Below are 12,656 nucleotides of genomic sequence, written 5' to 3' on the forward strand. Positions count from 1 at the left end.
AGACCTTTTGGGTAAACAATCTGGTAAACATACATTCGATAAAAGAGTGCTCAATTGAATCTCTATCTCCGCAGTATACACATTCATCGTTCGCCTTAATACCAAATCTGAATAGTTCTTTCTTAGTTACTATCGTTCTGAGGATTAATTTAAATTGAAATTCTTTTAATTTAGTTTCCCTAAAAATTTTTTTAGGTGATTTAAAGTTCTTAGTTCATACGTCTTTCTTGAAAGAGAGTTTTTCGCTCCAACGTTTAGGACCCGTTTGATCTTCGGTGTGAATCTTGACGTTAAGCAAATTATAAAATACCTTTGACTTAGCCTTGTATAGATTACTTTGGGTTGATTCGTTGAGGGAAAAGATATCATTTCGGGTAAAGAATGATTTGTTGATGGTGTCGGAGCCTTTGGCTAGAGACCATAGGCGTTTAGGAATAGCGCTAACTACTTGATAATACTGTAAGAAATCACGGAACTCGTGGAATGTTAAAACATTGCCACTTTCACTCAATAGATCGTTAATCGATACAATACCTTTTTAAAACCATTCATTAAGGAAGATGGGTTTCCCGTCAACCAATAACTCTTTATTATTAAACAATATCAACTCCTGATCGTACGAGTAAAGAGTTTTTAACTCGTTGAAGAATTCTAGTATCTTCTTAAATATCCAGCTCAAACTGTATGAGAGGGAGAGACACTTGCTCTCTCACTGCTCTCTGCAAGTAGCCGGGTGGTGCACTGCGCTACTTTTGTATACCAAAGCTATGTAAGGAGTGAGTTGATGATACCGCACCTTTGTCCTCACTGTCAGCAGAGATCATTCAGCCGTTCAAACAGAAGAGACTGTCACGAGAAATATTCGAGTTCGAAACCACTAGTCAAAAGACTTTTAGCTTAAGATTCTAAAACCTCCAGCCAAACAAGACCTATTCTATTCGGGGGAATAGAAATGGGCGAGGCTTTTCGATTCAAGACACCCTGTAGCTTTTTAATCGTGGGACCGTCTGGATGTGGTGCGACGTATTTCATCGAGTCGTTATTCCTAGACCATTTAGATGAATTATTTGTAAACCCTCCTACTGTACGTGATGCGTTACTACTATAGCGCATGGCAAGTTGGTTTCCCTGATAAAATGCTTCTCTAAAAAAGGTGGTTAGTTGGATGATTTGATGACCGAATGAGGAAATGATAAAGAGGTGTTGGATCTTTCTACCAAACACTACCATCATCACAACATCACCATCAAGTACCTGTGTCAAGACATGTTTCCAGCGGGCAAATATGCTAAGAGTATTGCTAGATATGTTCATTACGTTTAACTAAACCCTTTTCGAAGAATTTGCTATTGCAAGCATTTCTCAACAAGTTTTATCAGGTAATCGCATACCAGACACCAAAATTAAAAATTTCTATCATATAACCATCTTGCAATATTTGTAATCACTGCAATATTTCACGTGTCACGTATCTGAACATCGGAAAGATAACTATACAAATTATGTTTTACCGCCTAACTCATTTATGACTTTCTGCGTGACATCCCCCTGTAACACCCTTTCGCGACGGCGTGACAACATGAAAATTGTGTTACAGCTCAAACCGCCATCTTGTTAGCCATATTTGGTAATGCCCGTTTGTTCTTGGTTGGAATACTACTAGACTACAGTGCCTCCTATTACTACTCTCGAGCGAATCTGTTTTTCGACGACAGAATTTAAAGAGCTCTGTAACACTCTCCAGGATGATGAATTTCTCGTTTAAACGAGACCGCTTGAAATACCATGGTCGTAGTTTCAGCGTCTATAAGAGAGTCCTAAGAATGTGCTCTGTTCTTGACGCTTTTTTTCCTGTCCACTATGACTGTGGCGTTTTCGGAACAACATTCATTGGGTCCTCGTATGACTCATCTTCTTCACCTTCAGTCTGTAAGAAAACAAAACAATATGTATTAATGTAACTGGCAAGAATCTTCCTTTTAACCCTTTACACTCTAAGATCAGTATGTGTATTCTCCATACTGTTTTCTATCCATTTTGTAAGGTAATGAAAAGGAGAATTTGCTCAACAATCAAGACCCTCTTTAGTTCGGCGTCGTGTGGGTTAATGTGGTAGAAAATGGTTAACTAAGGGTAGATGGGGGTTAACTTGGTAGAACATGGCTAACTAAGGGTAGTGGGGGGTTAATGAGGTATAGCATGGTTAACTTAGGGAAGTTGGGGGTTAATGTGGTATAACATGGTTAACTAAGGGTAGTTGGGGGATTAATGTGGTATAACATGATTGGCTTATGGTAGTTGGGAGTTAATGTGGTATAACATGATTAACTTATGGTAGTTGATACATTTATTTAATACTTTAATCTCTTACCTTAATATATGACATTCCCCACTGGGGTGAGGTGGGATCGCTATTTCCTTCTCCTATTGATAACAACAAAAGAACAACAAAAACAGTACAAATTTTCGGGTACATTACAGTGGGATAAATGAAAGCGGATAGCATAGTTGACAATAAATTTTGCAACGCCTTCGTGTTCTCCAAGAGCTTTTCGAGCATCGATTTTCACTGGGAAGTTTTGAAGTTCAGTTACTATGAAAAAGTACCAAAGCTCTCCCTCAACTTTCGCCTGCACCCTGACGCGCACTCTGAATATATTTGTAGAACATGGTGTACTGTCTCATAATGTTAAAACAAAAAATAAGTATCCAGCAATAAATTTCCATATATGTTGGGAATATGTATGGAAATGATACACATTGCAAGCGATTCACCAAAAATATAACGGTTAGTTGATCATCTCTTTTTCTCATGGCGACCTTATTTTATAATGAGAACTTTTCTCGTCGTGAAAATTTACTATTGAACTTTGCAAACTACTTTGGACAAGTTGCTATTAATTTGATCATAAAAAAAAAATTCACGATCAAGAAGAAAACTGCTTTAATTTTCAATTTAGCATGCTAGGTCGATGCGAAGCCAGAAACAGTCGACCTCGTAGCACCCCCTACAAAAGAGGTTTGATAGACTGATAGGCTGATACCCACAGATTATCGCTACGTCAGTCGTAGTCACAAGTTGTGGGGTCAGTGACTTGCTATGGGGGGGGGGGGGGGGGAAAGGGGTTTGAAGTGCTTTGGAAGTACCAATAATTATGTGTTCCAAAACGAGGGGAGATAAAACTTAAGTCCAGGAAAATTTTGGCTGGTTGGTGAACCGATACCACAGCAACAGTTGCTAAGGAAATTAAGAAGAAACGTGATTTTGTGAAATATGATTTAAAAAAAAGGAAAAGAATAAATGGCAGATGTTGTTAACTCGAAAAATACCTTACCGTCGATCTTGCTCTATATACAAAGGCAAAAGAAATTCAGTAGAAACACCCTGAGGAGTCTGAAAACGTTATGAATTGTTTGGAGAATTTCATTTCGCGTTTAATTTTCTAGTTGCAATAGTCATGAAATTTCAAGAACGTGGTAGAGAAGATATTTCACGCTCCTCGAAATTAAGTCTTTCATCTGCAGAGTTAGAGCACATAAGCTTTTGATGGGAGCTTTTTTGAGATGCAGTAGAAAGCATTCTGTGCCTGGATCTCAGAGGTAAAGCAAGTTCTGATATAATCAAAAAAATCTCTGCACATACAAGGCAGTATCTACAACTGAACAGAGGAAAGATAAATACCCTCTGCTATATACGATACATCGAAGGATCTTTGTCTCCTGTTCAGCAGATCTAAGAAACAGAGTTCGTGACCACAGTTCAAGTTTTGGGGACAGCTACACAAACATGGCACTCCTTTTAAATTTCATCAAAGCAGAGCGCAAAGGATACTAGGAGATACATCTCGAGGCAACAGCTGAGAAGAACCCTCATTTTTGCTCAATGGATACAAAAAAATATTTCCCCATTGGCTTCCAGTTTACGTCAAAGACATGAACCCACTTGATAAGAGAGCTCGATCGCAAAAAGTTTGTTGGTCGATCAAGGAGTCAATGAGCTTTGATAAGTGCTCTCAATACCAACAATTTTGTGTGTCGATCGGGGAGGTAACGACCTCTAATAAGAGAGCCCTATCGCAAGAATTTATTTGGACGATGGGGGAGTCAATAAGCTCTGATGAGGGCTTCCGATTACAAGAAGTTTATCAGTCAACTTAGGAGTCAATGAGCTCTGATAGGAGCTCCCGATCGCAAGAAGTTTGTCTGTCGATCGGGGGGTCAATGAACTCTGATGAGAGCTCCCAATCACAAGAACTTTGTCTATCGATCCGGATGTCAACGAGCTCTGATAAGAGCTCCCGATAGCAAGATTTTTGTTGGTCGACCAGGGAGTCAATGAACTTTGTTAAGAGCACCTAATCGCAACAAGTTTCAGTGTTGGATGATTGGGGAGGCAAAGAGCTCCGCCAAGAGCTCCCTATCGCAACAATTTTGTTTGTCGATCGGGGAGGTAACGACCTCTAATAAGAGAGCCCGATCGCAAGAATTTGTTCGGACGATGGGGGAGTCAATTCGATTAGAATATACTGTTCATCTGTTTATAAAGGTGATAGTAACTAAGCTGTCAATGTTTATCCATCACTCCACTTAGTTAACGAATCGCGTTGAATCACGAGAAGTCGATCTTGCTTTTGAAACATTTTTGTTCAAAATGTTGACTCTTCACAAGGTGACTTTTCATCTGAATTTTCATACAGTCTCAGTTAAGATCCGGCAAAACAGAAACGAGATATATCTACTGAGGAAATTAGAATTAGACAATATAGGCGATTTAAAGGAAAAAACAGCGTTTAAAAGCTTTCATGTAACATTAAGAAAAACAGAAGTTGGAGTAGGAAGAGACTGTCCAACGAGCTACGTGCACTTCGAAAAAACCTCGTGGCTGTAAATTCAGTGCGGAAGATAAATAGAAGAAATTGTTAACAATAAAACCACCTTGGAAGAAAAAGGTGTTAACCGCGCTAAACTTAAAAATAAAGGAATTCTTCCTTGATGCTGAATTATGCATGGGATCAACCCCAAGCGAAAACTAAAAAGGATTGGAAAAAGAAGGGTATTACCACCACGGAGTTTATAAACAGATATCAGTTTTTAACAAAAGCAATTACCTTTTCTTCACTAAACCGATTAACATTGTTTCCAAGAGCAGGTGGAGCATAGCTTACCGAAAGAACCAGTTTCCACGGAATCTGAACACCTTTTTACTCCGAATTCGCGATAAGAGAAGGAGTGCTTTGATCAAAACTTATAACAGCCAACAATAAGTGCTTCATAATTTCAGAGAACTATTTTCTCGTAGCAGTATGATCAGTGCACAGTCTTCATATGTTAAAAGAGTAAGGTAAACTTACGATCGATGGATATTTTGGTTGTGTCCTCGTGTACCGGTACACAAAGGAACGAAACATTAACGAACTGCGTCACAACTCCATGTATGGATATGAAAACAATAGGAATTCCCCCGTGTACCGGTACACCAGGACAGCCCCGATATTTTCCTTTAAATTCCCAAAACTAAATAGGCTAGAATGACGCGCAAATAAAGGGGGTAATTCTCTAAAGTAACTGTGGTGCTACTTCGATGGGAAAGTGTAACAGGGTAATTTGGTATTATCAACTGAGTTGGTACCATAACTTGGCCACCGTAAAGATTTTCAAAGCTGACGTTTCGAGCGTTAGCCCTTAGCCATTCGCTGACGAAGGACTAACGCTCGAAACTTCAGCGTCGAAACTCTTCACGGTGGCCAATTTAAGTCTACTTTGCTGTGATAGAAAAGAGAAAAAAGCAATAAGGAAAAAGCCCAAAATCAGAATTCACAGGCATATAGCATACGAACACGACATAGGCATTTTTTGGAATCGCTTGATATTCCTAAACAACAACTGATACTCCTAAATATGAACGAATTTTTCGATGGAAATTCTTTGAAATTATTCGGTTGACGGGGTATATAGCCAGAGGGTTGTTTTAATTGCTAGCAAGTTCCAATTTGGCTTTTTTGTTTTGTCCACGAAAACATTATTGTCACCAGGTGAATACCAGAAAGTTTTTGCGAGATACTAATTTTGTCTTGATGCCGACTGCGTCAGAAATAGTTAATAATGAAGAGGTAAAAGGTAAGGCTGACTAAAATAAACCCAAAATGTGAAGCCTTGTTTTCTCTCGTGGTTTTTAAGTGAAATATTAACTCGAATTAAAGAATGCTACCCTAACAATTACAACTATTTAAAATGCAGGTCTTGTCACGACATTTTTGTATTAATCATGCAGTTCATCCAGGCACCTGCCTCATAATTGTTTTTTTTTTCAGTGGGCTCCTTTCGGAAAAGTAATTTACAACGATACAATTCTACCACAGAAATACGGAAACTTCAACGAAGAACTTCATAAAAAAAATCAATTCAGTTAGTAGCTTGCAATATCTGCTCGACATAAAATGCCTTCAACAAAAGAATCGTCACTTGGAAATTACTAGACCTCGATCTCTTTTTCCGTTTCACAGCCTGAACCGTTCAAATCGTTGAATGCCATAGGCAAAGCAATCCCAACGGCAGCATTCAAAAGGAGGAGATTGAGCACCTTTTGAAAAGTAAGCATTACTCCGAAACACGCAATAAACAAAGCTACAAACAATGCGGTTCCCTTATTCTTCACACAAAACTTTATCCAAGACACTTTCGGAGCAGCTGCATCAAGTTGCGGTTTACACGACCCAAAAGCCACATGCAATAGAAGCACGATTGTTACTGTCGTTATCAAATTGATTGCCATCAAATAAAACAGTGTATCTTCGCAAAAACGATTGAGCCGGCATCGGATCGTTACAAAAGCGGCCAAAACCAGCGCTAAAACTGCTGTTGTATTAGTTGCATATGAAGGAATTAATTCTCGTTTTCGACATGGTACAGATCGAGGTTCATTGGCAAAGAAAGCCAAACTTCCACTAACAAAAAACACCATAAAGGTTGCCACTGACGTAGACATTCCATTGCAGTGATCGCAATCATGTTCCCCACAAAGTGCGTTAAAGCCTGTCCACGAGCTTACTGTGTTCGTGACAAGAACGAAGACTTGATAAACAGCTTGACAGAATACGACAGTCCACCTTTCCTCCAAAAATGTGTTACTTGCTTTGTTATTATAGCAGTTGGAGAGCATTTGTAAGTTAGACAAGACTCCAACGAAAGCAATAGCAGTTATCAAGGAATTGTAAATAAAACTCATTCTTCTGAGGGCCAATATGTTGCGTATTACCACCCTCGGTTTGACAGCTTTCCTTTACCTGTTTTCGAAATATTTTGGCCTTGTTTCCCCAAGGAGGTCATTGAAAAGAGAATCAATCGTGTTTCGAGTTCCAAAATCCCACAGTTCTAATAAAAACAAAAATTGCGGGTCACTCTTACCAGTATTGGTTCCACTGGAAACCATCCCATATGGACTGAAACATAAAACGCAGAAGAAAATAAGTCAAGCGACACTAAAATAGCCTGATTATAATTATAGTCGCAACATCATAAATCAACTCATGGTAATATCAATATACCAATAAGAGGAATTCATTATACTGCCAGTTCAGTAGCAAAGAATGGTTCTTAACATGAAATCGATATCATTGCGTGCCAAAAATGTCACAAGACAGACCCCGTGACACAAATGTCACATAACAGACCCCGTGACACATGCAACACAGAGCTAGGAACTAGATCAGCATTAAATAGGGTTTGAACCAAAGAAAGCTGATAAATTGAAAGCGTGACATAAAAGGACATTTGTTAAATGGAAACTGTCTGCATTGCCAATATGGGCCAATATTGGCCAATACAAAAATAACATATTGTAAATGTTCATCTAATTCTTAAAGAGTTGATTGGGGAGGACTAAGAAAGTAAATACATGTTTTCTGACTTTGCCAGAGTATTTAAAGAGTTAACATCACTATACAACAATAGACACTTAATGTGTGGTCCACTTAGTGGTAAAAAAAACTAACTAGTTTCCCGTGGGACCATACATTAAGTGCTTTGTTGTATATTTAGACTTTCCCTTAAACAATCATATGGCAAAAACATGCTGTTGTATTCGGCGCGCAGGCAACAACTGCGCAATTGTATCCCGGTTGAAATACATTTGAATTTGATCAGGGGCACGTGATCAAGAAACAACCAATCACAGTGCTCGTTCTGTTGAGTGAAAGTATAGGTATATAGCAAAAAGCTCATTTTTTCTACACTGTTTTCCATTAACGCAGTGACGTGGAAAAATTTTCACTACAGTACCTTAAAAGTGATAACTCTGTGCCCTGGTCTGATGTGTCTGTCTGCAATAGGAGAGCAACATCTCGTTTAGAAAACAGTCTGTTTAAGTATGATCAGATTTTGCAAAGAAAAGATGTGACTGGACTTGGTTTTATAGTATTGAGCAGATTAGGCTTCCACAAACAATTTTCTTATATGTATTCTATTTATTTTTCGTTTGACACAAAACAGCTCAGATCATGTACAGGTATGAGGAGCCAGGAAGGATCGCTTCATAATCTGGAACATTTCTCAAGTTGTGTGAAATGTTCATTGACTAACTAAATTTCTTTCTCTGTAAACCATCTTGTTTGCTTCTGTTCTGTGTTTGACTTCTTAATAGACACCACACAGCAATCAAAAAGGGAAACAAACAGTAATTTTTAATAAAAGGTTTGAAGCCTGATGAAGTAGGGAGTCGTTTAACCCTAATACATCCTAACACCAGTATGTATAGTGTCCATACTGTTCTCTGTACATTTCCTGAGGTGTTGACTAGGATAATTTGTTTAACAATCAAGACCTTCTTTAGTTGGTGATCATCTCATTAATTCTCATGACCTTATTGTGTAATTTGGAGCGATATTGTAAGGAGAAATTAGATGCTAGTCACTCTTAGCAGTTAAAGGGTTGAAACAGTACTCCTTAGGCCCTGAAGCACACTCACCCCAACAGATGTTTTACATGATAATCCACTTCCTTTCAGTTCCACTTCATCTTTGACTCTGGGGGAAAGGAAAAATGAAAAATTCAGAATTCGTTTAACCCTTTACACCCTAACATGAGTATACCTGTTCTCTATACCATTCTATACACCTCTTTTATTGTGCTAACACTGAGAATTTTTCAAAAATTTTCCTTTAAACTCTCAGCCTTAATGTTTAACTCAGGGGTGCATGTGACACTACAAAGAAAAATTAGATGCTAGCCTCTCTCAAGGGTAAGAAGCTAAAATCTTACAGAGCTTGTGAACCATGATTGCTAGCATTTAACTTGGTTTCTGCACTATGAAGTCACTAATTTAAAATGGTTTCCACTTCTCCTGGATGGGATGCCTTGATGCTATCCTTGTCTTCAATTTTTCCTTAAAGTTTCCTGGTACCCATTAATGTTTGAGGGTGAAGAGAGATGTCATGAATGTGAATTATCTTGTGCAAGAAGATGACTTATTATATAGCTTACAGTGCCTGAGGGCAATATGAAGCAAATCCTGTGTTCTGACTGGCTATCCAAGTGGGAAAGATGGCTCAGGATTACCAATTTGATTACATGCACAATAATAAAAAATTGCACGAAGCAGACTTAAAAAAATTAGACATTTTTCGACAATTTTGGCAATGGAGTTGTAAAAAGGAGCAGAGGGTAAAGAAAACATATTAACCCTTTAACTCCCAAGATCTGATTGTTAATTCTCCCTTCTAGCTGCTACATATTTCCTTGTAAATTAGTTATGAAAACTTGGTGCTAGATCAAGATAGCAGCTTCTACCTGATAAGTTTGAATATTCTCATTACCTGTTTGCTGAAGAATGTATGGATATTGTAGGGAGAAGTTTTATGTTAATCACTTTTAAATGCTTTTCCTGAGTTTATTGTCAGTGTTACAATACAAAAATTACAAAAAAAACAAAAAGATGTAAAAGCATGGGAGGAGTTTTATCTAACACAAGACAAGACATGTGAAGTTTTTTTCATTCCAAAGCTGAATTTGCTTTTGTGGAATTTTCTAAAACCATAAGGAAAACCAATCAAATCACTTTATTTTGTAATTTCTTTATTCAGTTTAAACAAGCATGTACCAACTCAGTTGGCTTTCTTCCCAATTTAAAATGACTAAGTTTCTTTTAAGTTATCTTTCACAAAATTAAACCAAACAAGACATCCAGCTCTTTTTGGAAAACTGTGAAGAAGCCAAAGCACTAGTCAATGCTATCACATGCTGTAATGATAAATAAACTCACATGCATCCTTGAGAGTTTCCTCCACTAGAAACCGTTGCAGATTTCCTAGCTGATGGATCCTGTGAAAAAGTACAAAGTTCTCTTAGAGTTTTTATCCTGGCTTACTATAGTTCTATAAATTCTTCATAGTAACAGTGTACATGAGGCAAAAATGACTATCCAGTCTTCAAGATTGAGACCCTCATTTCATATTTTTCAGTATAAAAATCATAATCAAATTTTTATCTTGAAGAACAACCAATTTGTAGCTATTTCAATTATAATTTCAGAGAGGGAAAACGACATTTAAATAATTGCTTCATGTCTACTCTGAATCATTCTGAATCTTTAGATGACCTCAACAAATTGCAAGAGAAACCAGGTGAAATAAGGATCGTTGACTGACAAACATAAATAGTTTCTTTCACCTGTTTCACTAACACTCCATTTACTTTAAGCCATGATTGTTAGATGTGCCATTTAAAAGATAAGTACATGCTGCTTTTACAGGGGTAGTCACTGCAACCTCTTACCTGGTTGTTCAGAGCCTGAAAAATACTATCCATCAGAGAGAAGTATGATGTTTCTTTAAACATTGTACTTTCTCAGCTAGTGGTTAGCAATTTTTCCATTAAAGGGGATAGCAGAATAAATTTGAATAAACAAATGATAACCTATGGCAAAATTGATCATTCACCTGATCAGAATAACAATCAGGAGATGTAATTTTAAGATCAAACATTTGATTAAGAGTGATGCAAGATAAGAAAACCTGATAGATAAAATGATGTCAAGGATTGCTAATAAACTCCCTTTAATAAGAAAAATTAAAGACAACGAAGATATTGGCACATACGTCCAGCATACTGAACATAAGCTACATGTACTAAATGAATAATAAGGGTAAGTTTCTAAAGAAATGGTGGTGGTGCTGCATAAGTGGGAGAGTATTAAACAGGGTAATTAAGAATTATCAACTGAGTTGATAACATAAATTGGCCACCAGAAAGAGATTTAAAGCTGATGTATCAGTATCAGCCCTTCGTAAGAGCAGTGAATGATGAAGGGTTCACCCCTGAAATGTCAGCTTTGAAACTCTTTACAGTGGCCAATTCACATTATCAACTTAGTTGAAAATACTTAACAACATGTACCAAATTCAGTGGATGCTTACAATCAAAGCCTTGTATTCCTGTATCATCTCCATATCCTCTTGATCTAGTTTTACAGCATAATCCTGTATTCCTTGCACCCAGTACTTATGAATAGCAGCACATCCACCTAACCCAATCTCGTGCAGAGCATACTCCATGGCATCCTACATAGCATGGCATGAAAAACTCAGACCTAATATTATCAGGACAACTTCCATGTGAAATCCACAATCTAACTTCTAATGATTAAAGCCCTGATCATTCAAACTTGTAATTTTAACCATCTTTCATTTTTTTTCCAATTCAATTCATTTTCCCAGACATTTTAATCTCTTTACTCCCAGAAGTAATTGATTTGTGACTTCTCCTAACTATTTTGGTACATGATTTGGCAACTAGGTGACAAGAATAAAAAATTATCAGCAAGAGCATATTTTCTTGATATAACACCAAATTTTACCCACTACTTAACAAGAAAATGTATATATAGCAAGAGAATGAAAAATCAGTTCTTGTGTCTGAGTGAAAGGGTTAACCTGTGTGGAATACACAGATCGAATAATTCTATGAAAAGAAATTCTGTTATCATAGTAGAAGCCTTGCATTTTTATTGCTGTGAAAAAAATCAATTTTCAATTGGGTGTTGCAAGTAATCAAGGACTGCTGTGGTTTTGTTCACTTTACTCAAACTGAGACTGACCCAGAAAACTTGCACTAACCTCTCACCCAATCAGACGTAAAACTAGACCCAAATGCAACTTTGTTACTTGCATTTTCTCCTACTTCATGCAGTATTCCTTTTTACTTTGAATTCTCATTGGTTAATGATGATGCTAACTTTTAAATAATCTTATCACACATAATCAATAAAATAATGTTATATATTCTTCCAGGTTAATAACTTACATTAAGCCTACAGTGATGGTTAGCCTCAAACTTCTAAAATGACCTCTGAGTTTTAAACCTGATTTTTTAGAAAACAAATAAGACTGTGGCAAACATGAATAAGAGCTTGCTCTTACTGGCTAACGTTTGACTTACTGGAAAACCTGTTCTTCCACCTAATGCATTATTATCAACACTCATTCTCAAGAGACGACAGAGCTTGGTGTTAAAGTCATCTAGGATGTCTGTTAGTATTTCCAGAGAAGATTCACTGGCCACTGAAAAACCAATAAATTTGTATCTTAAATGAAGTGATACCATGTCATTTGCACTGTTAGTTTTTTGACACAATATTACTAAAGTAGTGATTGTGGCAGTGGTGA

General features: G+C 37.3%; 1 protein-coding gene across 2 annotated transcripts in view; it reads right to left on the minus strand.

The window, feature by feature from the left end:
- Nucleotides 1-565: 565 nt before the first annotated feature.
- Nucleotides 566-12,656, minus strand: part of LOC131786340 (STAGA complex 65 subunit gamma) — a 17,019-nt gene continuing 4,928 nt past the window's right edge. Inside the window, exons 5-12 of one of the 2 annotated variants that reach the window (XM_059103382.2) lie at nucleotides 12,430-12,551; nucleotides 11,409-11,552; nucleotides 10,256-10,314; nucleotides 8,963-9,020; nucleotides 8,278-8,318; nucleotides 7,405-7,439; nucleotides 2,372-2,424; nucleotides 566-1,927 (exon numbers count right to left, since the gene is read on the minus strand). In XM_059103382.2, coding sequence (XP_058959365.2) covers nucleotides 1,859-1,927; nucleotides 2,372-2,424; nucleotides 7,405-7,439; nucleotides 8,278-8,318; nucleotides 8,963-9,020; nucleotides 10,256-10,314; nucleotides 11,409-11,552; nucleotides 12,430-12,551 — 581 coding nt within the window. In that variant the 3' untranslated portion in view covers nucleotides 566-1,858. Of the gene's footprint in view, nucleotides 1,928-2,371; nucleotides 2,425-2,460; nucleotides 7,440-8,277; nucleotides 8,319-8,962; nucleotides 9,021-10,255; nucleotides 10,315-11,408; nucleotides 11,553-12,429; nucleotides 12,552-12,656 lie in introns of those variants that run through there. The other variant, XM_059103381.2, reaches the window with a different exon arrangement.

Source organism: Pocillopora verrucosa, chromosome 1, assembly GCF_036669915.1.
Source record: "Pocillopora verrucosa isolate sample1 chromosome 1, ASM3666991v2, whole genome shotgun sequence".
Classification (NCBI taxonomy): Eukaryota; Metazoa; Cnidaria; class Anthozoa; order Scleractinia; family Pocilloporidae; genus Pocillopora; species Pocillopora verrucosa.